The sequence below is a fragment of the Lepisma saccharinum genome, chromosome 16 (genome assembly GCF_977018435.1).
Source record: "Lepisma saccharinum chromosome 16, izLepSacc3.1, whole genome shotgun sequence".
Taxonomy (NCBI): domain Eukaryota; kingdom Metazoa; phylum Arthropoda; class Insecta; order Zygentoma; family Lepismatidae; genus Lepisma; species Lepisma saccharinum.
Window position 1 is genome coordinate 47,318,370 of NC_139244.1, and position 25,575 is coordinate 47,343,944.

Consider the following 25,575-nt stretch of genomic DNA (forward strand, 5'->3'; position numbering starts at 1 on the left):
AGTAAACAACAGTGTTAAAAGTCTACACCTGAAGCCAATCATGTGACAGTTGTGAATGAATTAAAAGATGTTGACAAGCAAATGAATACATTACTGCACGTGGCTTCCGAATAGCATCATTTTGGGTGCATTCGTCCAATTGCAGTACATAATGAGTGATGAGTTGCAGTTTCATTTATTGCCAACTTAAATTTGCAGAACACATGGTATTGGAACTCACTTAATGCATGAACAGCCATTACATGACCAAAATAGTAATGGTTTGTCTGCTTTGTCAGGGACATGCATCATTGGACATGACTTTTTGTCAGTGCCGCAACATCAGAACTTTATGTGAATTCTGTGCTCATCATACTGAAAACGAAAGAGTAGCTTCAAGCAGGACAGCATGGCATGTCACCTTTCATGTGACCTTCCACTTGCAGCAAATCCATGAGGTCTTCTCTAAATCAACAGTTAGAAAAAAATTGGGTTCTCAAGACTGTACAGCTGAAGTGTAGCCAGCATTGATGTTACTATTTTAAACTGGATGTACTTAATGATGATGGAGGTCCAGACCAATTTCAATACTTATTCTTCATACATGTGCGAATGTTTTTATTTATGCTATTCATCAGACCTGGACTACTTTTTCATGCATCACCCTGTACATATGTCATTACATTGGATTTCGCACCCTCATTCCAGGCATATATTGCAGTCAGCTAACCTTCCAAATATTCTCTCAAGTAAATATTTTTTTGACACAAAGTAATTGACCTTTCCATCCCTTGTATCAAACTGCAGCATTCGCCAAGCTCTATGAAACTAAAGCAATGCTCCTTATTTAAGATCTCAATATATGACAGAAACAATTGCATCTACTTACTGAAATGCAGTATCTCTGGAGCTCCGTGGAAATAACTGCCAATTCCGTGCCCTGTGAAGGCAGGCACAACATTAAAACCATCCTTGTTAGCCAGCTCTTCTATACAGTTACCTGGAGAGGGTATAAATTAGATTTATAAATTCAATGAAGATAACATTAAATTATATAAGCTGAACAATCACACATAGCAAATGGGAAGAATGGAAAGAATCTATTGGGAGTTTGATAAACCAATGCTGACAAATACTTTTCCAAGATTAAAATACCAAGCAATTCTCTCATGGGAACAAAATATCCTGGGAATTAACTGAAGGGCACAATTTTAATTTATTATGTGTCAGAAGCACAAATAAATCATGAGTATTCATATGTTTATATTAATTAGTACTCTAATAGCAGCAGCAGATACTGGCTTATTAGTGTATCACTTTAGTAGTAAACGTAGGTAAAGTTCCCTGTGCACTTTGCACCATACCATGGGGCATATATAGGGGAATGTGAGTGTAGGGTCCCACACATTATTCGATCTCAGCTACTTTGGAGCTGATGTGATCAGCACCACACTCCAGACAACTTTACCCCCCAAGGTTGACCTCACGTATCCATTTATTTTGACACGTTCTTTCAGTCAAAAGAACATGATTATATAAGTACAACACAATAAAAATGATCACATGAAGACTCGTAGCATTCACATGATGCCTCTCAGGGTATTGGGTAATATCTCTCTCCGTTCATTGTTCAAACCAAATCAAAATCAAGTTTTCACTAAGAAAAGAAAGTGTATATTTTATTTCTTAGCAAAATAAAAATACTTATGTGCGAAGTTCCATCGAGATTTCAAAGAAAGAACAGCATATTACAATTCATCTTTATCACTCTTTAAAACTCGAAGCCTGAACTTAAACTAAAGACAAAACACAATCTTAATTCCCATGGCAACAGCTCATACAAGATATGTATATACAGGTCAGTCAATATCCTGACATTATCAGTGATAGGTTTAAAAAATAAATACCACAAGAATCACAAAATAAATAACTGAGATTAAGATTAATAACAATAAACATTTGTACGAGATAGGTAATTATAACAATAAATATTAGTGCAATGGAAAAGGACGTGTCAATTGCTCCCTCTGAAGAAAATCAAAATCGACGACGAACTGGATAACTTTCAACAGTCTAGGAGATTTTGGATTCAATCTCTGGATAACAGTTTACAATTCTTTGCAGGTTCTGGGATAAAACTGGATGCTTGAAGAAGTATTCAATTTTTGTACAGCATGGGACTTCTGGTACATTTTAAACAGACGATGACATTTTATGCAAATAAGAAGACCAGATCAAATAAACATTCAGCAGCCTATTCAAATATGTTCCCGTTCTATAACATATTGTAACCACCCACTCATTTAAAACGTTTCCAGTGCCAGGTCTCTCCAAAGACACCTTCCTATGGATCTTGAAAATTTCAACTTAAATCGGTTCTTCGTTCCCATTTTCAGTAATTTACTAGAAACAATCTTCTTTTTCATATCTTCTGGTGAAGGGATTCATTTGTAATGGCTAGCTTGAAATTTCCGGATGCTCATCTGCTTATCTACGGAATTATCCTCTTCTAGCTCCTTTTCAATCGACTCTCCATCCACCTTTAAATATAATTATCTATGTTTAAGATTGATCTCTGCTTCATACTTTTGCAGGAACGAGTAATCCAAAAGCAAATCAGATGGTAAACCCTTAACAATGAACATTTCCATTGGCATGGCGCTCTCAGCAAATTCCAGCACAATACTACGTTTGCCAACAACTCTAGTGTTACTTTTCCCAGCAAAGTCAACGAGTCTAACTTCAGGTACAGATGCAATGTAGCCCCGGGTAAATTTTTCTTTATTTTTGCCCAAACATTTAAACTCATCACTGAGACCTTCGCTGCAGTGTCGACTACACAGGTTATGTCTACATTTGCCATACGTGCCTTAATTTCTGGGGCTCTCACTGAATTTTTACATTGAACGGCTTGCCTTAATTTACATCTAAATTCCCCTTCCTTGTGATTTATTACAAGTATCAGTTTCTTATCTTCATCTCCATAATGGGAAAAGTCTCTTGTTGCCCCCACGAGACTGCCTAACATAAGGGAACATTTCTATGCTAGGAGAGGGGTAAAATCCAGCACCTGATTCAGATTAGATCCGTTGTGCCAACAGAAGTTCCTCGTTAATTCAACACTACGCTCTTGTTCAGTGCTGGGATATATCTCAACAATGTCTGTCTGCACGCCACTGCTCGTAATTTGAGTCCTGGAAGAATTTTTGCTATCTCTCGGTGGAGACAAACATTGTCTTGGCGAAGAAAAACCATTGTTAGGATATGGTCTATCGTAAGGATTACCTCTGAATGCTGGATATTCTCATCGTGATTTTAACTGATGCTGCTGACGGTAACTAAGCGAACTCTAGACGTTTTGTGAACATCTTTCCTGTTTTGTTGAGAGTCATTCTCTCGTCTCCATGTAGACCACCATGCATCTTGTTCCTCTGCTTGCTCGTATCTCTTAACAAAATCTGCTAAGAGATCCACGTAGTTCGTAGCATGAGCCAGGCACAATTGCTTTACTCTACAAGGCAGTTGTCCAATGATTACATTAACTATTTCCTGCTCGGTGTAATGATTACTTAGATTCCTATAGGCAGAATACACAGACCAAACATATTCCTCCATATTGTTATCATTCTGCTTATTGTATCGCCTAGTCCTCACAGATGCCAATTCTCTGTCTTTCACTTTTGTTGAAGCAAAACGCTTCTTGAATTTTCTGCAAAAATCAGAGTAAGTGCGGCAGAGTAAGTGCGGAAATCGTTCTTATGGGAATAAAACCAGTGATAGGCCTCTCCATTTAACAAACGTGGAATGATTTCAAGCCTATAATGTTGAGAAATCTGTAGAATTTCAAGGTTAGTAATAAATTCCTTTAAATATATTCAGCTGAAGTAGCGATAATATTGCCATCGAATTTTCTCATGGAATTTATATCTGCCATCCTAGGAGTTACACCAGTATGTACAATGCGTGAAAGAGGCTCTCTTCTGTTCCTTCTGCTGCGAGAAGTTGATTCACCATCTGAAGAGCTAGATTCGTTCATCTTCTTATAACTATTTTTCCTTTCGGGATTTCTTTGTTGGTTTGTGGCTTCATCTGAACAGAAGGGAGAAAATGTCGATCTTCCAGGACCTTCATCTACACGGTGGATTTGAGGATGATCAGACTTCATTTGGATCTGTAGCCTATTCAGGTGTGCAATTTCACTACAGATATTACCAACACCTGAGGAAAATTTGTCTTGTTTAGTTTCAACAGTTTTCATCAATTCTACATCAGTATTTCTGTATCCCTCTGTTTTTTTTATATTCTCCGCTAATTTCTCTCTCACTTTCTTGTTAACTGTATCTTCTTAACTTATCTGTGATAACAGTTAACTGGTGATTCACATTTTCAAACACTTCGTTTCTGAAACTGCTCTGTTCTTCAGTGATATCCTTATGGAAGTTTCCCTTCTTGCAACAGGGCAATTTCTTTTTGCACTTGTAGAGAGTTTGTTTCACATGTCTGACTTAAGTTAACGATCTCTGTTTGAATGCTTTCTTATATCTTCTGTTGATTTTCTTTCATTTTTGCAGTCAAATTCTCCAGTCTCTGTCCCATCTCCAAAGCAGATTCTGTGAGCTTCGAGTAACCCTGTGAAAACTTCTCTTCAAAGCGCATTTCCGCTTCTACCAGATTTCTACCACTTTCCTCTAACTTTAAGTGCAAATTGCGTTCCAACATGGCTACATTCTCCTGGAACTTAGCTTCCAGACTTCTGGAGTTTTCTTGCATTTTTGCTTCCAGATTGCTGGAGTTTCCTCTAATGTTTTCCTGAATTCTAGATTCAAGAGCACTGCAGTTTTCTTGCATCTTTGTTTCCAGGTTTCTGGTATTTCTCCCTAATGGTTTCCTGAATTCTTGATAACATAATCCATAATGAAGAAAGCAGGTCTGCTGTAACTGGAACTGACTGCACTGGAGATTCATTCTCCTCAGCTTCCGATTTACTTATACTTCTCAACATCTTCTTATCCATATTCTTCTAACACAGAATTTCCATCACAATCACAAATCAATTACACTTCACGAACACACAAAAATAAACACCACTAACAAAATAACAGATTTCGAGCTCCACGTTGTTGAGCCAAAATCTTGACACATTCTTTCAGTCAAAAAACCATGATTATATAAGTACAACACAATAAAAATGATCCCATGAAGACTCATAGCATTCACATGATGCCTCTCAGGGTATTGGGTAATATCTCTCTTCGTTCGTTGATCAAACCAAATCAAAATCAAGTTTTCATTAAGAAAAGAAAGTATGTTTTACTTCTTAGCAAAATAAAAATACTTATGTGCGAAGTTCCATCGAGATTTCAAAGAAAGAACAGCATATTACAATTCACCTTTATCACTCTTTAAAACTCAAAGCCCGAACTTAATTCTTCTTCTTTTTTTTTGACCCTATCAACTGTTAGTCGATTTTAGTAATCTTTCTGAGTTTTTTGTAAAATATATTTAGTTCACTATGCACTTATTTTTCACAAGAAAAAAACAACATATATATACTGTTTGTTAGATTGTCAAATTACATCTTCTTGCATATCCATAAAGAAGCCATATAGTGGGAGGAATGGGATCTGTGAGCAGGGCAACAGCTCATCTCATACAAGATATATATATATATATATATATATATATATATATATATATACACACAGTTCAGTCACTATCCTGACATTATCAGTGATAGGTTTAAAAATTAAATACCACAAGAATCACAAAATAAATAACAGAGATTAAGATTAATAACAATAAAAAATTATACGAGATAGGTAATTATAACAATAAATATTAGTGCAATGGGAAAGGATGTGTCAATTTGAGGCTGGGTGAGACCCAGAGCCATTTTGCAGGGACAAGGCTGGAAAAATTGCAACCGTAGATCACCCATCCTGGAAATCAAACCCGGGTCCCCCTCATGGCAGTCAGATGCCATACTGACTAGACCACCGCAGCTTCCACTTTAGAAGTAAGATTACTGGTAATTTTACCAACATATCTGTAAACAGCCTATAATTTAGTGCAAATTCTGTCATTTTGATACAAATTTTATGAATATTATAAATGTATAAATATGAAGTTTGCTTTTGAAAGACGGAACCCCCTGCAGTCACCTGGATATATGTAGTAATTAAGAAGGTTAACAAACCGCTTAAGTAATTTTATATTGGGTTGGTATAATACCAGTTATCTGTTTATTATTATACATTATAACAGGAAACTGTTTCCACGTTCTTGTTGTCTGAGAATCTACGAACATTTTGAAGAAAATCTCTGATAAACTGCAATTGATATGAGTATCAGTATCGACTGAAAGTGTTATGGAAACAATGGATCAAGTTGCAATTCCTTTGCTTGAAATAAATATTCAAATAAAGGCAACATACGGTGGAACCTTGACAGGAGGAGTCAGGAGTCTGAATTTCATATCAATCCATCACTAATTCATACAATATCTTGTTACACAGTAGGGTGGCTACTCTAAGAACAAGATAAAATTCAAGTACAATTTCAGGTTTTCAAGGCAAAATTTCCAAAATTCAAGACTAAAATATATTGTTATCACAAATAGTTCCTTGTGCACCTTACAAACTAGAAGAAAATTTTACACATGCACTAACAAATTTTGTGTGAGGGAAGTTCAATAAATCATTATTTATACTGATTTTTTGTTTTACACACACACACATACAATGTAGTGACTTGGAAATGTTTACCCTCGCCCTGGTTAACCACGGACATCCTTTCACTTTGGTCACCAAAAGAAACATCGCAAGCTGCTTCATACACCCCAGCAAGAAACCTGCCACCAACCCCCCTGTATTTGTCACGAAAAACAACCTCCACATAAACAAAATCGAACACACCCTATGTTTCCTTCTCTACAGCGATACTGACATCAGAAACATACAGCGAATCCTCCCCCCGCCCTGCTCACAAATGTCCTATACGGAAAACCTACCATACAGATCCAAACTGCCACTGGCAAATACACCTCCACCCCAAAGGAACCTGCCATATCTCAAATATCATCTATATCCTCACATGCACATCAGTGGTTGCTTTTTACCTGGGGGAAACATCCACGGTCCTCAACCCCAGAATCAATAACCACAGCTTCTCCACCCACAACTTGGACTTCACAATTCCCGTGCATACCAACCATCACAACATCCCTTTCAATGACCGCTTCCGGGTAGCAATCATCCACCTCTTACCAAATCTGCCAACATCTCAGTATGTTAAGATGGGAGAGGGCCTATGTATCAGCCATGAGTGCAACCACACCTCCAGGCCTGAACAAGGCACCCAGTAACTTTCACTGCCAAACCCATCTCTACCCCCAAACCGCGAGTCTCTGCATGTCATGTTGCCCGAGGTGCTGGGTTCATTAACTTCATCACTCATCCTTATCTTCACGATTAGCCAAAAGTGTCACAAAGGTGAAGTAAAATAAACCAAATTAAAATCCACCCGCAACCCTCATTTTACAACTCCCCCACCTTACCACTCACAGTTTTCAATGAACCTGGCGAGAGAAGCAAGTGTTTCCATACCACTACATCTTCGATCTAGACCTGGCAATGCTGCAGGTGGAAAACTTTCCACCATATTTTTCTTTGCTTTTAACTTTGACATAATCACATGGTTTCCTACATCTGAAACAGGGGCGACGCCAGAAATTTTTGACCGGTTGGGCAGAAGCTCATTATTGATACATTAGGGTGGGCAGTATAAATGTAAGACCATATATAGTATATATGTGTATGTAAGACGTATGCATCCACCTCTCTCTTACACTCCCGATTTTCCTCTTACTTCTTTTCCCTTTCCTTTTCTTGTTTTCCTCTTTATTCTTTTCTAATCTATTGTCACATCTTGTTCCATTTCCTTTCGCTTTGTCTCTGATGGACACAATTATTTCAAGGAAGTATTTACCCATGTGCAGCCATACCCCAGCCATACATTCTAATCACATTCTTTCATGCATGTTAATACAGTGAAATAAATGTGAATTAGGTATAAGCTTGTGTTGCAAATACAAGGCACATTCTTGATTTTATGTATTCGGCGACAATGATAGAAAGTGCGATGGTAGACAATCATGAAGTTTCTCGTAATTTATATGCATGTTCCTGAGCATAGTATTTTCATCGTATGAGTTTTTGACTGAAAGAGTTTTGTTACTCATTGGAGGTCACTTTTCTTAGCTTACAAGGTTTGTACAAGTGAGAAATCTATCTGAATGTTTGTAGTAGCAGCGATTGGGTGCCAACATTTGAGGGGCAAGGACAATATACTTTTTCTTGGTAGAAAAGGCTTAGCATAAAGAGGACATAGTGCGGGGGCAAAAAAGTGGCAAAATGTGGCGGGGAACTGCATCCCCCCACTTCCCAGTCCTCCTAATCGCCACTACTGAATGTTTGGATTAAAATGAACGTCTCATTAGGAATGATTTAAAACACACATGGGAAAACAAATTCTTTGTTCATTGTCCATGAAGTATTCCTAGGCTAATGAAAGGTTATTTTGACAAAATATCACTCATAAGTAATAAACAAGTAAGATTGAAAAATCTGTTCAGAATTGAAGAGATTATTAGCTAAGTTGCTATTCGTTTTCTGAACTGTCATGTTACTAATGCGGGAGAAGCAATACACGTATGGTTACGTGAACATAGTTTTTGAGGTAACAAAATTATTTAGGACACAAGGAATTCATCGAAGTTGATCACCGTGCCAGTAATAATTCATCTATTTTTCATAGATGACTTGGGTTGTATGGCGTGACCATTTCGAACACACTAGAATGTCAACCTCTATCCTGTGCAGCATACCCTGGAAACTTTATTCTTTCAGGACAACAAGTCGCTGGCACTTGGAACCACTGTCAAAGTAATAATTTATGAGGGTTTGTATTTTGAGTGTCAGTGTCTGTTTGTTTTCGCCCCTTCCTTACTTTCATCTAATCACCATTGAACCTTATCGTCGTCATTATCAAAATTAGCAGAAAAATGACTTCAAATAAAACAAATCAACCACAACTTACTCTTCCAAAAATGGAGTTTCATTAGTCCGTAGCTCATAGAAAGTTGAGGTGGTAGTTTCAATTGAACAGCGTTTCATTAGTGGATCAAGGCAGCTAATACCATGAACAATGACGTTGTTTTCCGAAAGTCTCAAATATTTGTCTCAGGCAATCACCCTCTTAAAATGGACGCATCTTCTGTGGTGATAAAATGCCACGTTTGGTGCAAGTTCTTTCTGTATATATTTTCCCCAATGGCATAAGAGGTCCTCTGTTCGACTCCCCCTCCTCTGGTGGAAGCACAATGCACACTGGTTTGGACTACACGTTAAACTGTAGGTTCAGTCCCGATTAACCTATCCGAGCATAAAAGTGGCCTTAAAAACAAACTAACAAAATAGACTTCTGGATACTTCGTGACATAACTTTTTTTTTCTTTACTTCAGCTGCATCTAAAGATTCTGTTGATATTTTCGGTTGATTAATGTGGCAAAATTTATGTGTGGGGCGATGATTTCTAAATAGGATAAGCCACTCACTAGCAATTAAATAATTATATAGCTTTTTCCATACATAACTGGTTTATTAAAATTTATTCACTTCAGTATTGTAGTGATTATTGTGATTCCTTCTTACTAGTAGAATGAATATAAAGTTGTTATCTCGCATACCATATTGATATTTGAAGATAACAGGTATATAAAAAATGTAATGAAATAAAAAAGGGACACTTCTGGAATTCCAATGCAGAGCTAATTAAAAGTATATTATACTCTCTGGCATACTTAAACCTGAAGGTTTATGGCTGCAGCAACACAAGCCTTCCATCTGTCCCTATTCGGGGCAAGATCAATCCAAACTTTTCCATCCTTGCAGATTTATTTTAGGTCCATCTTAACGTTATCCCTCCATCCTCGTCTTGGCCTTCCTACGGGTCTCTTACCATCAGGTTTCCCAACAAGAATCCTGTAAACTATTATTTCCTCTGCCATTCATGCCACATGGCCTGCCCATCTAAGTCTTTTTGATTAAATTTTTCAAATAATAATTAAAAAGTCGAAATAATATAATGTGTTGCTGGAGGAATTAACACTAAGATGATGTTTTTATTAGTTTATTTCAACATTATTTTAACCATACCCAGGATGGGATTTATATACGTATGTGGAGGCCCGGAGCTGCTGTCCTCAAGTTCAACCTAAATTCTGCTCTAATCTTGATCATACCCTGTATAATTTTGAGCCTCCTAAGCCTACTACCTGCTTTTAAACATGGAAGTATTCATTTGATCAAAGTTTTTGTTTCAATAGCTCTAGTAATTACTTTCACTTTCTAATGACAAAATTGGCTTTTTATGGGTTGATAATATGTGAACATTTCTAGCATAGATAATATTGACAAGTTAAATATACATGTTATGAACACCCGAATGCACTTATTTATCAAATCATTAATATATATCTCCAAGTATATGTACTTATTGAATTTGATTGGGTAAGCAATCGGGTGGGCACAGGAATTTTTGGGTGGGCGTGCCCACCCCTGTCGCCGTCCCTGATCTGAAAGTCAGTACTCTGCAATCTACAGTTATAAAAAAGGTTTGATGGATGTTTTGTTTTTCACAACAAACCTTTGAGGAATACTTTCCACATGCTATGGAAATATCAAAGAAAAACAACTGATATGGATGTCTAAATTAATAATAGAAATTGGATTAATAATGACTTAAGAGTTTTCAATGTTTGTGAATAAAATTCACACAGAATCACCAACATTAATAATTCCAGAATGAACCATATTTAAGTTGTGACCGAAAACACAATGTTCAGCAGTTTCTAACTTGATACAAATTGCACATAACTTACAGAATACACATATTATTTTCTGTGGCCGCGGTGGCTCAGTCGGTAACGCGTCTCACTACCATTCTCAAGGTCCCGGGTTCGATCCCCGGCCGGTTCAAATCCGGGAACTTTTCTAACGGTGGAAGCGGCCCCGGCGCCCTCCCAGCGTCGAATAACATGGGTACCTGGGGGAAACCCTGGGGGGTAAAGGCGGTCAGGGGCGTGATGCTGATCACATCACCCCCACTCACGACCGGATCAAGAAAGTGTGGGGCGTTACCCCCACACCCCCTATACACCTTTATGGCGTGGTGCTATGCACAGGGGAACACTTTACCTTTTACCTTTTTTACATATTATTTTCAGTTGAATGCATAATTAGCAGGGGTTTGGCATGTCCTAAATCTTAAACTCAACTTCCCAGGAATTCTCACTGGACATTGAAATTTCACATATATACATAAATAATTTGTACTGAATTGATCAAGTTGAACCCCCTCCCCACAATAAACTCTCAGTTACACTCATGATTTGAGTACAAAAATTATCACTGGAAAAAAGAATGTTATTAAGATTGGCACTAACCTATCTCATAGAATTTGACACCTGGTTTACAAACATTGATGGCCTCGAGTAGACACTTTTCTGTTGCAGCTACAAGATCTTTGCCTGCATCGTCTACATTGCCAACCAAGTACGTTGATGAACAATCTCCATGATAGCCATTCAAATACACCTAGAATATGGAAACTGATGTGATAGTTATTTTAAAAATTAATTAGGATATATTTTACAGCTACACACATATTAATGGTCAATTACTGGTTCAAATTCAGTATATAAAATGACATTTTTGTGTTGTTATGGTGAATAAAATCTCAATTTTGATTTTGAAGCTTCGTACTTGATACACATATAAAATAAAACTTTATATCTATAGGCATATTTATAATTATCGTCTCTGTAGAAGTAAAGTAAAGTAAAGTGCTCCCCTGTGCTTTGCACCTAAACTAGTTAATTAATTTCGCCTGACACTGTACCACAGAATTATTCACAGTTCTGAAAATTTTGCATAATCCATACTCAGAAAAGGATTACAGCAGCAAACAAACTATGCATTTTGAGTTTAAGAGTTTATTTCACATGTAATTTGCACTATTTCATGATTCTATTAAAAGCTTCCATGGCACAACAGCACTCTCAGGACAAGGGCCTACCAAGTGGCTTGTTCATTGGATGACAGGTGGTCAATTCTGAGTCCCATTGCTGCTGCTTTTTGGCTTTAGATAATAGAACTCCCTATTACTTTTCATGTAGCTCCTCGCTTGTTCTCACAATGCTGGATCTAACATTGAAATTTTGACAGCTTACACTGGTACTCACACCAGGGACTGCTTGCACCAAATGCTATAGTCTTAACCATTTGGCTATACAGGAATCCTTCTTCTTGACAAAATGTGGCAGAAAAATTTGCTTCCTGACATTTAAAAGTACCTGAAAGTGCACTGATCACCCTCAATTTCTGTCACAAACAAAATATGCATACCAATTATTGTGGCTGGCACATAAAAGATAAAATAACTTATTTGAAAAGATTTTCTACACTAGTCTTGTCTGAGTTGTACCAACCGAGGAGACTTGCTATCATCTAGCTTTACCGCAAATTTGAAAAAATTGCACTTCTGTGTCTGTTTGTTTGTTTCCATTACACATATACTCCAAATTCTCATGGAAATTGGCCACCTATGGGAACACAAGTGCCATCTCCATGCAATTGAGAGAACTCATTCAAAATGGAAGAGAGATTACACAAAAATCTAACTTGTGAAAATTGTAATGCAGCCACAGGTTAATTTGATAGCTCTGATGGTAGCTTCAAATATCTAGGAAGCATAATTGGGAAAGTGGAAGAAAAGATGAGATGATAAACAGAAGACGACAAATGGGTGGTGGATTATATCAAACCATTCGAAGATTAATATGGAACAGGGATGTACCTATGAAATGCAAGAAGGTAATATATAACACCAGTGGCGGTCCCTCCATGGAACAGAGGGAACAGGCTTACTGCACTTTTGGGCTATTTAAATTATTTATATTAACATAATAAGAACACTTTTCTCTCGAAATCAACGTTTCCAAAAGTAACACTGAAGAAAATCTTTCACCATGGCTGGACGTTTGTTGATGTCATCTACCCCCAACGCATCATGGTTCTCACCCCATGCTCTACCATGGTCTCTTAGTATCATGCCCTCTACTGTCTGAAGCCGAGTATTTCCGACCACGCACGAAGGTAAACGATCCCCACGGCACCATGGAAGCTGAACACTCTAGCTGTTCCCTCAGAGAGATATTGCGGATTCGCTTTTCTTCCAGTTTTTGCTATGTGCTGAAGTTTAATCGCGTCACAAGTGATATATTTGAGTGTAGAAAGTCTATAACTTCCTAATCTCGTTGAGAACTTGCGTCTGACATTCATAACGAACTGGAAAAATCTTCTACAGTCTAAGCATCTGCCAAATGCCTTGGCTAAACGCTGGGAAATAGCTTCCGAGGGAACAGCTCACATCCACCTGTTCCACCAACCCCAAGACCAAAGTTTCAAGGCATGCAGTGGCAGGACAAGAAGCGAATGTTGCGAGTGTTGTATGATCGACCGGCTGAGGACGAAAGCCTTTAGTTCATTCAACTTTGCAGAAAATACAACAAACCAACACATATTCTAACTGAATTAAAAACTAAAACGAAATCATACACAGAGCATTTTCAAACGAGTTACTACAACTCTGTAAATTATTAACTGGATATTCTACCAGTGGCAAATTATATTGTTGTCCTTGTTTAAACCTGAGAAGGGAGTCTGGAACAGGTCGGGTTTTGTCACATTAACAACTTCTACTAACAGGGTGGCTACTCACCGGGAATTTCTTGAATTCTGGGAATTATGCGTGAATTATTGGCTCCGGGAATTGTGCGTGAATTCTGCTTGAAATTTTCTCTGTAGACATGAAAAATTGCAACTTTTTAAAATCACAATTCCATTGAATTTATACATATTTATTAATGACCTGAAACAAGTTTTTCACAGTATAGGTTTTATTTTTATTGAGGAAGGTAAATAAAGCTGCGTGGAAAATAAAACAGAATTCTCTCAATCCATTTGCTTTGTTAGTGTTCTTTGAAGAACAATCCATCTGATAGACTGAAGATTATTGCAAGATAAAATATCTTGAAGTTGATTAGGTAAATTTAAAATTCTTATAGAATTAACAATTTTTCGTAGATTACTATTTCCCGTAACATATGTGACTTGTGTTTGTAGATGTATTTATAGTCCCGAGTAACAGTGGCGTGCCCAGGATTTTTGTAAGGGAGGGGTTACCTATACTTTTTCTCGGTAGTCCACCCTCCTTTTGTCATACTTTCCTACCATTGACATTCCTTTTTTAGGAATATTGGGCCAAAGGGGGGTATAACCCCTACCAACCCCCCCCCCCCCTTGGGCATGTCACTGCCGATTAGCTATGTGAAATGACAAATGTAAAATCCACGCCTTAAATTATATACAGGGTGACTGGTAATTAGATGTATTCCCTGAAAGGGGTTAAAGTACAGACAATTTGCAATAAATTTGACCATATGATACCCCGTCCGAAAATTAGTAGTTTTCGAGATAATCGAATTTCTATTGTTTTTTTAAAAATGACAATTTTCCACAAAAAAAGATGAATTGAGAAAAAACTGCTCATTGTATGGATCTTATTTCAGCGTTTTCTGATAGCTAACAAATAAGTGGTTTGTTGAAAAAAAGTTTTTCCCAAATAACAATCACATGTAAGTAACGGGTGGGTCTAAACTTACAAGTGATGATAAAAAAATGCACTCTTAGTTTACTTGGCAACGTATTAATAACAAAAATGGTATGACACGAAGCGTACAAATTACTTAAATTACTTCCGTGTGACATCTGCTATCCAACAAGGTACAAATGTTGCTAAAATTCATATTTGTGTACAAGAAATAATATTTAATTCATCTTCATGTGAATGGAATTAATAAACAATACAATTAAAGAACATTACACGTCTTGCTCAAAGTGGGCACCTCCGTTACAAATGCAGGCAGGCAGGTTTTTACGGACATTTGGTCTCTTAACTCGTGATGTGATGGTGTCCTTGATGTGTTGACCAGCTGTTAAGATCCTCTCCCTGAGCTCTTATTGCGAGTTTACCGGTGTCTTGTCATGTGGCTCCAAATGTAAAAGTCGCAAGGCTTTAAATCAGGGGATCGAGCCGGCCAGGGAATCGGGCCGCCTCGGCCAATCCATTTCTTTGGGTAATTTTCATCCAGCCACTGTCGCACACTCAGACAGAAGTATGGATGGGCCTAATCAACAATCATTTGATCGAGCCATTTTTCCTACCCCAAATCTTAAATGGCATCACTTATGAACATTTTTTGAGGAACGGGATGGCAATGTTGTTGGAGTATGTGCCTCTAGCTACAAGACGTGACATGATTTATCAGCGTGATGACTGCCCAGCTCGATCCCCCGATCGATTTGACGTCTTATTGGATTCATTGGAATCGCACAAACCATATATTGTTAATATAAGTATTTGTTCGTGTGTGTATGTGTGTAGGTGGTGAGAGACTGTAAAACCTTAGTTTGAAATAGAGAAAACATCTGCTTGAATTTTTGTAAAGTTCGCTTTGAAAACCGGGAATTATACTTGAATTTTATTATGGTCCTAACAGTAGCCACCCTGACTAATCTAGCGAACGTCATGAAAAACTCAACCATCTGTGTGCCATTATTGGATTGAGAAAGTTTGAATTACAAGAATACTCAACTCTATGAAAAAACGTCAACTTAATCTACGAATAAAGAGATGAAACAGGTCACGACAAAATATTATTTTCTTTCTCTGATGACTCACAAATTTATATCAAATTTTTCTTTGTTGCGCATCAACAATTTTATTTTTAATGTTTTCTTTATATTATATCACATTTGCTTTAAAATTATTATTGTCATATAATTTTAAAGTGCCTCATGTTTGTCACTTCTGACATTTCAATAAGGGTTGAATTTTACTTGATCTATTGTATTATAATAAGACACCCATGCGATGGGGAGGAAGTGCAGGTGACTTGTTCCCCTGCCTGATTTATCACCGCATGCCACTGTATAACACATACTATGAGCCAATAATTACATACGGAGTAGAGACTTGGAGAATGACAGAGAGAGACGAAAGAAAGATGCAGTCAGTGGAGATGAAATTTTTAAGGAGTATATTGAGGAAGACTAGAAGGGATAAAATAAGGAATGACAATATCCAACAGACAGTGGGTGTGGTGAAGCTTCAGGGCAGGATAAATCAGGCACAGATGAGATGGTTCGGACACATGAGGAGGATGGATGCAGAAAAACTACCAGTAAGAGCTTACAATGCACACCGAGTGGGAATAAGGCTAAGGGGGAGACCAAAATGTCAGTGGAAAGAGCAGATAGCAGAGAGTGTTAGGAGTATAGGACAAGATTGGGACAAGATTAGGAGTATAGGACAAAATTTCCCTTTTCCGCCCATTTTTTCCCTTCATCTAAAGAATTATTATTATTATTTAATAATAATAATAATAATTAAATATTATCGTTGACCCATGTTCGTATGTATGTGTAAAATGTTAATCAATTTAACTTTTAAATGCTACGACGCCAGGGATACCGGGTTCGAATCCCGGCCTGGGCATGGCTGTTTGTGAGTGTCCATCCATAAATTTCATCATATCATTACTCATCCCCATCTTTGCAATTAGCCTAAATTGGCAGAAAAGCGAAGTAAAATAAACCAAATAAATAAACAATAAAATCAATAACTTTTAAATGTTTTTTTGGAAGATTTAGATTTTATTTCTAAACCAAGCTAAATTTTTTGTTTTGAGATGAAAGCTAAAACTATGTTATAGTTGGCAACTGAAGATTTTCATCAGTAAAAAGCAAAACACACAAACAGAGATTGGATTTAGGGAGGCCAATGCCCCTTGTCTTCATCACACCATCAGAAGAAAATTAAAAATATTCTACACAAAATGCTGTTCTAGTAAGGCGCACATATGAAGAGTTTGTGTGGAAAATCACATTTTTGCTTCCCCATAAAAATGTTAAGTTCGGCGCATGGATATACGCATTTTATTAAAAATGATATATAGTACATACCTGAGCAAATGTTCTATTCTGGTAAATTTCACATATTAGGTGGAAACTTCTAAAACACAGCAAGTTTTTTATTAAAATGTAATCCATTGTTGGTCACTTCTTGCCATTCTGTACGGAATTTTTTAACTTGTTTCCGCAGTGATTTTTCATCTTCCGATAATTCTCCACGATGTTTTCTAATATATTCTGGAGTTGCAGATAGTTTCCTTTGCTTCCCTTGTTGTCCCATCGTCCAAGTCGGGCACAGCCTTCCACCAAACACTCGCACACAACGAATAACCCACCCAGTGTCCAATGAAGACTGAAGTAAAGATAGGTTTGCGACAAAGATAACTTTATGGTTTGCACGTGTAGTGTTTGAGGCAAAATTCAGAGAACCGGGGAAAGCTTAAATAAACAATGCCCTCGGACTCCCACTCCCATAAGGGTGAATGGCCAAAGACCTCCGGCCCCAAACGGTAGCCAGATGTGGGTCAACCCAAATTCCACCCTTCCCCTCAGAACAAAGTATACGACAAAATAAAATAAAAATAATAAGTTCTCATTTTCAAAGGCAGTGTCTGCTGCCACGTTCTTTTTCTGCTGTAATTCAAAAGAGATATGCCCGTGGCAGCAGACTCGGTCTTTGTTTTATCGTGATTTCATCATGCTATGTATGCAATTACGTCTGTCATGCTATGTATGCAATTACGTCTGTAACACATACATAGCGATTGCTTTCACAAAAATGTTTTAAGATAATGTCCCTCAGCATTCTTCTAATAATAAACCTAAATGCTCTCGTAGTTAGGTTAGGTTCTGTTAGCATTAAAATAATATCGCTAAATGCTTTCTAAAGAAAAAGGTTCTAAATTACCTGTACATTCATTCCCACTAATCATAAACTTGCATTTCTCTCGTCTTAATCTGTTCTTAAGATTTGTAACATACTCTTAGCAGACGAATTACGTGGCAGGAGCAAATTTGAAGATTATTCTTACTGCTGACACGTGCGTGGCAGCAGACTCGGCCATTTTCAAAACTGGAATCTGTTATAATGTTTAATATAATTAATGTTTAGTCTGTCTTAAAATTTCCCTGAAAATTTGCTATTTTTAATCGAATTTCCCTTTTCCCTTAAAATTAGCTCCAAATTTCCCTTCAAAAAGGGAAATTTCCCTTCATGTGGCAACACTGCTACCAACACTCACGCACCTACAAGGTCAGACACAACACTGCTCCCGCCAGCAGACCCATAGTTCCAGCATGATATGCCAGGTGGCAGCACCAAATCGAAAATGGTCGGATATAAAGCGAACAACCTTACTGTACACCTGTCTGTTGACATAACGCTATTAATATGTAAATATTGTACATTTTTCTGCATGTCTTGTACACCCAACAAGGTAAGTGAAAAATGACTCCCTACTTTCAAGTGCACGTAGCAGGTAAGAGAATGTATCGATGTAGGCCTATTCCATTATGCATGATTGTAAGCAGTAATGTGTGTTATTTTTCAGTCAGTCTATGACCACACTGCAATTATCCCTCTACGAAAGAGCCAAGATAGAAACCAGTTACAGGAGTGGGTCAATCAAGTCGAGAGATGATGGAGAACGGTACATGGACAAACATGGAACACTCAGGCAGCATCAACTCAAGAGATGTTCATTTCATTGATTGATTTGCATTATTTTACTTCGCTTTTTGTGCCACGTTTTGGCTAATTTACGAAGATGGAGATGAGTGATGGCATGATGAATGGACACTCACAAACATCCATGCCCAGGTTGGGATTTGAACCCGGGACCCTGGCATCGTAGCACGATGTGCTAACCACTCCACAATGGGGACCGTCAATGTTCATTTGAATTGTGGGCATCCTGATGAAGTGGATTCTTGTTACACACTCCGAACACACAGTTCCCGTTCCCATTATTAGAAGCTATACTGTAGATAAATTGTTTTCGTGTTGTGTTTACCAATTTCACAATACTTCACTGAGCCCAATGCAAATTGTATGACATGGCAATTTCTCTCGAAAATTGAACGATGGCACATTTTACTTGGTAACTCAAAAATAACCAAAATGTCACTTACCATGTTTTACACCCGAGCCCTGCATATGTGAATCTTTACTTTCCTTATTTTTATTTTCATCCTTTACGCATTTATGAGATCTAAAATGGAAATAAAAGTACTTTCATTTACTACATTTTCTTTTACTGTGGTCCGACTTTTTTGAAGGGTGACATTCTTAAACTATAGAGAGACTTTACGCTCACCCTGTCGAATATGCAGAAATCTAACAAACACTTACCGTGATATCAACATTGATGATGTCTCCATCCTCAAGAGGTCTGTCGTCAGGAATTCCATGGCATGCAACGTTGTTCACTGATGTGCAAGTAGACTTTGGAAACCCATGATAGTTGAGCGGTGATGGATATGCCCCATTTTCAATGGCAAGTTTGTGAACTTTTATATCAATCTCATCTGTAGTGATGCCAGCCTATAAAAAATATATTACAAAAATATACCTTATGACCATGATAAAAGTAATGGTACTATTAATGATTTTTAACAAATTACACATTATTCAGCTATTATACATTAGTCCCTTATACAGGGTCTTCCACAAGTCCTTCCCACATTTAAATTCTCTATAACTTTGTAACGAACAGAGAAATTTCACTGAAATAAAGTTTGTACTTCACAGCAGTCTTTAAAGTTTTACCTGGCAGCACTGCATGTCTCTCATTCTTATCGTCATACCTCCGATGGGCACTATTGACATCGATGCATTCCTGCAATTTCGTCCTGAATCCAAAATGCCTGCATGACTGCAGATATCTTTGCTTTAAGGTCATCCAGATCTCTTGGGTTTTTCGCATACACTTCCAACTTGACATATCCCCACAGCTAAAAGTCACAAGGAGCCAGGTCTGGCAACTTTGCGGGCCATGATGTGGGTCCTCTGCGGCCAATCCACCTGTCTCCTGAATCGACACCATCTTGGAATCACCTGATTGCTTGCAGTCATCTGATCCTCTCAACGTTCAGTGTTGCCAGGTAAAACTTTAAAGCCTACTGTGCACTAGAAACTTTATTTCACTGAAATATCTCTGTTAGAAAGTTATAGTGAATTTAAATGTGGGAAGGACTTTTGGAAAATAAAATCTAGAACTGATAATGCTAATAAAATTGCACTTTTACATAACATTTTGATATAATTCACATGCTTTTGATAAAGATGAACAAAATAAATAGAGAATTCATTAAAAAACACCAGAAACTAATATGTGACATGTAAATGCATCAGACACAAAATTGACACCTAGTTGCCTACATGATTGATTGATTTGGTTTATTTTACTTAGCTTTTCTACCACTTTTGGCTAATCGCAAAGATAAGGATGAGTGATGATATGATGAAGGAACAATCACAAACCTCCATTCCCAGGCTCGGTTTTGAACCCAGGACCCCTGGCATCGTAGCACGCTGTGCTAACCACTCTGCCACTGAGGCCACATTTACCTACATGAATTCCAGTTTCGGTATTCTATTTAAGGATAACTTACAAAAGCTGTTCTTCCAGTAAAATAAAGCAAAAGCAATTCACACAAGATAAAATAGTTTGACGACAATTTGGTTTATTTTACTTTGCTTTTGTGCCACTTTTGGCTAATTGTGAAGATGAGGATGAGTGATGATATTATGAAACTGATGAAAACACACTCACAAAGAACACTCATGCTCAGGTTGGATTCGAACCCTGGACCCCTATCACTGTAGTGTTCTGTGCTAACCACTCTGCCACGGAAGCAGGTGCAAGAGAAAACAATTAAGTTGACTTACTTACTTTGATTTCCTGCCCAACAGTGTCCAAAATTTTCCTTGCAAGTATACACGATTCTCTCATCTTTTGAATTTGATGATCGGATTTTATCTCGGGTCTCCAAGGGCTAGGAGGTGGTAAAGATGTCTCACTGTAAAGTGGCTTCTTGATGTGAGGAGGAACATGTTTCCTTTCAGACACATTTCTTGGTACTACTACACTATAGTTGCCAAAATTTTTCCTAAATTAAGAAGGAAAAAAAAACAACCGTCATTCTTATATGTTTTATTTATTTTGTGAAGGGATCTGTAAGCTATTCATAGCTGGGGGTGGCACACCTACCTCACCCCCACCTGCCTAACACACGGGATGCTGGGAAACAGTTACACGAGATGGCGGTACCCTTACACGAGTGCTCCAAGCTGGAGCAGCGAAGTATCATGAGATTTTTGATAGTGAAGGTGTGAAACAGATAGAAATTCATTGCCGCATGACAGTTCAGTATGGTGATAATTGTATGAGTTGATCACAAGTATTCGAGTGGGCTGAGAAGACAACAATGGAATGGCGAGCAGTGTGCTGTTGTGAGTTTTTTGTGGGCAAAAGGACTTCCTGAAAAGGATATTCACAAGGAAATGTTTCCTGTTTACGGTGAGAAGTGTTTGTTGCTGGATCGATACATTCTCGCAAGGATGTTCAAATGATTCGCAGATGATGAAGATGTTGAATGTGAGATGCAACTGTAGCTGGGACAGCTGCCAAAAGACTTTTATGCAGCAGGTTTTGAGGAACTGATAAAGCAATGGGATAAGTGGTGGAGATTATGTTAAAAAATATAAACTGTTTTCAGGTTGGTATCTCACATAGTATTTTCTTCGTAAACGTTTGTGACCTACTTACTGACTTACCATCGTAATTTAAGAAACTAACCTCGTAAAGATCCCTCCACGACCAAAATTACTAGCTTGCAGTCAACATCAAATTAGTAGCTCTCTATCTCAAGTCTTAACAAGGGTTTTTAAAGGTCCAGGAATCCATACATTTTAATGGGTTCTATTGGGTTCCTCAACAGGACCATAATCTTGTTTCTCGTACAATTTAAATTCGGTCCAAGTTGTGAATTGTTTTATTGAAAAAAGTTTCCTGGACCGCACTTAAATTGAATTGGAAAAAAAGCTTCCTGGACCATATTCAAATTGATCCACTAAAAAGGTTCCTTGACCATATCTAAATCTAAGGTTCCTGGTCTGTATCTAAATTCACCCAGAAAAAAATTAAGTGTCTTAAGCATATAAAGGTTCTTATGATACAAAACAAATTTACACTTGCTGATTTTCTCTCCCTGGCAGGAATAGAATTTATTTATGAGGGTGGATCAAATGAAAATGGAACAGTGGATGTCTTGGGTTATATTTATGTGTGTGTGTGGTGACAACCCTGTGTAGTGGTAGAGCGGGAGTTAAGGAAGGAAACCCAAAGAATGTAAGCAAGTGCTTAGCCCATATTTTTTCAATAAAACTTATTCATTAAGGCAGGTAATGTGTATTAAAATGAAAATAAGGTACTTGTTTACTATCCTTCAGACACATTTATTTATTTTTACAGAAGAAACTACTTACCGTAATAAGTTCCTGTAGCATTGTCGAACATCGGGAAGGTGTTTTGTGTGATGTGGGAATGTTTCATAGCTGAAACTCATGTTGTTTGTTGAAAATTAATTCTCCGACGGAGAATAGCTAGCCTCAAGAACCATTGGCGCGTGGATAGGTTAGTTCTGTTAGGTTAGGAAACATAGTTAAAATTTGGTGTCGTGTTAGTATCAGGATCTAGAAATTGGAAATAATTGCGAACCATTGGCGCTAGCCCCACAAACCATTGGCACGTGGTTAGGAAACATAGTTAAAATTTGGTGACGTGTTAGTATCAGGATCTAGAAATTGGAAATAATTGCGAACCATTGGCGCGTGGTTAGGTTAGTTCGTCTCAGGCAAGCGAAAATGCCTATGAGAAAGACGTAGTGGTAATGTGAAAAATTGCAATTAATTTCATCAAAACAACGTTGATACACCTTCAGGAATGTTTTGCGAAGCAGATACGCAAGTACGAATGTCAAAAATTGAGGAAAGAAAAAATTAGAGGTGTCCGAAGGATAGTAAATTTTTACCGAAAATAATTTAGGGGTAAAAAAAATTACACTGTGTGAGTCCTAATGCAGATCATGCAGGCGCAAGTGCTAAATGGTTAAAATTCTAAATCAAAACTACAAAAATAAATCTTGACAGTTATCATGCAGGCTATAATGTACTAGTGCCAGCACAACAATATTTTGTTGAGATGAAATTTTTGATAATGCACAAATCCCCAGCTTTAAGGACATACTGCACATGCTATTCGCTTCACTGTCACTGTAGTACATGCATTTAGCAACATGTGAATTGAACAATGAGACATCAATACAAAATTTGCACTGTACATATCAATAAATAAAACATCATTACGTACCCTTTTCTCTTTACACCCCAGAACTCTCTGATACAAGCAGAAACAGCTCCTTTTGATGGCAGACATTCACCAATCCCTTTACGATTCACTAATCCACACTTTGCTCTCAGCTGTTGCATGATATAGTTATTGATATGCATGGTTAACTACTCGCATGAGGGTTGGCACACAGTGTCTATGTATAAGAACAGAAACACCTGTTGTCTGGAAATAACAGAAAGTGATTGCCATAATGTCTGACTTTAGAATTCTTATTTTGCTGAAACGGGAGTGAAATAAAATTAAAAAAAGAAAGAAAGGGTAAGAATTTACAATACCGGAAGGATCTCCAATTTCTTTCCTACTTCTTATACTCCCACCCAGCGTCGAATAACATGGGTACCTGGGGGAAACCCTGGGGGGGGGGGGGGGGGGGGTAAAGGCGGTCAGGGCCGTGATGCTGATCACATCACCCCCACTCACGACCGGATCAAGAAAGTGTGGGGCATTACCCCCACACCCCCTATACGCCTTCATGGCGTGGTGCTATGCACAGGGGAGCACTTTACCTTTTTTTTTTTTTTTACCTTTACCTTCTTATACTCACTATAGAGTCCTGATCACGTATCTGCAGTTAAGATTTGGGGGTGACATGCAGAAATTGTACATGCACGTGTACAAGTTGTAAAATAACATTCTTAATTACCGCGATAATTCTACATACGGCAACAGTGCTCGAACATTCATGTGAGGAAAATGGCTTCTTGCCGCTCTAGTGCTACAAAATTAACATTTCGTTAATGTATGTCCTCTTGGCCCGCAAACCATTCTCTGATATCCACAGGAACAATTTTCGGTAAGGTTAGGTTAGGCAAGCAGAGCTAAAATTTAGTTCGTAAAACAATGCACATATAGCTCCAAAAAAACATAACCGAAAGCCACTTAATTCGACTTATATTCCATTCACCAATCCCCACAATTTAACTTCAGATTCGTGATTACAAGGCCAAAATTAGTTAGTATAACGAATATGAAAAAATTTGGAGATCCTTCCGGTATTGTAAATTCGCTCCAAAGAAAGATATGTCACACAACGAAAGGGTCTGACTACAATACACTATGTAATATTTTAACATGTAAAAGAGAAGAGTGCATGAAGCTGGGAGAAAGTGAAATAATTGTACAAGGCTTGGAAAAGTAATGCACATGACAGCTTCTACAAAATCATTATAGGCCTACACTTCCTCTATGAGGCAATACAAAAAATTACAGTAAAAACTCATCAACTGCAAGTGATCTCGAAGCATAATTTCCTGTCAATGTTTGAACTGAAAGGGGGATTCCCAGGTACTCTCTTTTTAAATTCATTCACAACCAGGACAAGAAAATTTCCTCATTTTTTACAATATGTGACTCACATTTACTGCATTAATGTTTATAATTTTCAGTAGTTGAACTTCATGGAAAAGAACGGGAACCCTGGAACCGTTAAGTCAAACTTGTATTTAAAAATAAAATTGTCTACAAAATTTAATAAATTTACCTTAAAGAGTGCACTTTGTTTTTATTGTCAACAATGTAATAACACTAATTTTCATTCGCTTATATGAGTATGGAAAAATAAATGGTAACAGTTTCATACATCGGAGACACATTTCTTCAATTTTACACAAGAAACTACTTACGGAAATGAGTTTCTCCAAGGTTTACAACGTTCTTAGAGGTAGCCTATTTTCCTTTATCGTGGAATACATATATTTGACCGGGAAATCATGTATTTTTTCAAGATAAATATTTCACTGACGCACAATTCCCATTGCTTTCATTTGCTTGCCCTATGACAACCGGTTGCTACGTACGTTTGATGACCTAAGTCCCTGTCAGTGTTTCAACCCCCCCCCCCGCCCCTTTTTACTATGCTTGCCTAACGTAACCATATTGGAAATGGTTCGTGGGGCTATCGGTCAGCTACCGTGCATAATGGTTCGTGGGCTATCCGTGAATGGTTCGTGGGGCTATCTGTCAGCTACCCGTGCATAATGTACAATTTGCACAAGTGACGAACACAATAGTAGGTATTTTTCAGTGAAGGATGTTGGAAACACTGCATGCCCACTAGGGTAGTCAAGATTTTCCCGCCATATTCTGTGTT

The 25,575-nt window shown here is 37.7% G+C and overlaps 1 protein-coding gene across 2 annotated transcripts in view; it reads right to left on the minus strand.

Moving 5' to 3' along the window:
• The window catches only part of LOC146000060 (methionine aminopeptidase 1D, mitochondrial), a 54,271-nt gene that overhangs the window by 28,074 nt on the left and 622 nt on the right, over nt 1-25,575 (minus strand). For both annotated transcript variants that reach the window (XM_083137386.1, XM_083137387.1), the window contains exons 2-6: nt 23,445-23,648; nt 20,967-21,183; nt 19,424-19,615; nt 11,484-11,634; nt 869-979 (exon numbers count right to left, since the gene is read on the minus strand). In XM_083137386.1, the coding sequence (XP_082993512.1) occupies nt 869-979; nt 11,484-11,634; nt 19,424-19,615; nt 20,967-21,183; nt 23,445-23,584 (811 nt within the window). In that variant the 5' untranslated portion in view covers nt 23,585-23,648. The remainder of the gene's footprint in view (nt 1-868; nt 980-11,483; nt 11,635-19,423; nt 19,616-20,966; nt 21,184-23,444; nt 23,649-25,575) is intronic.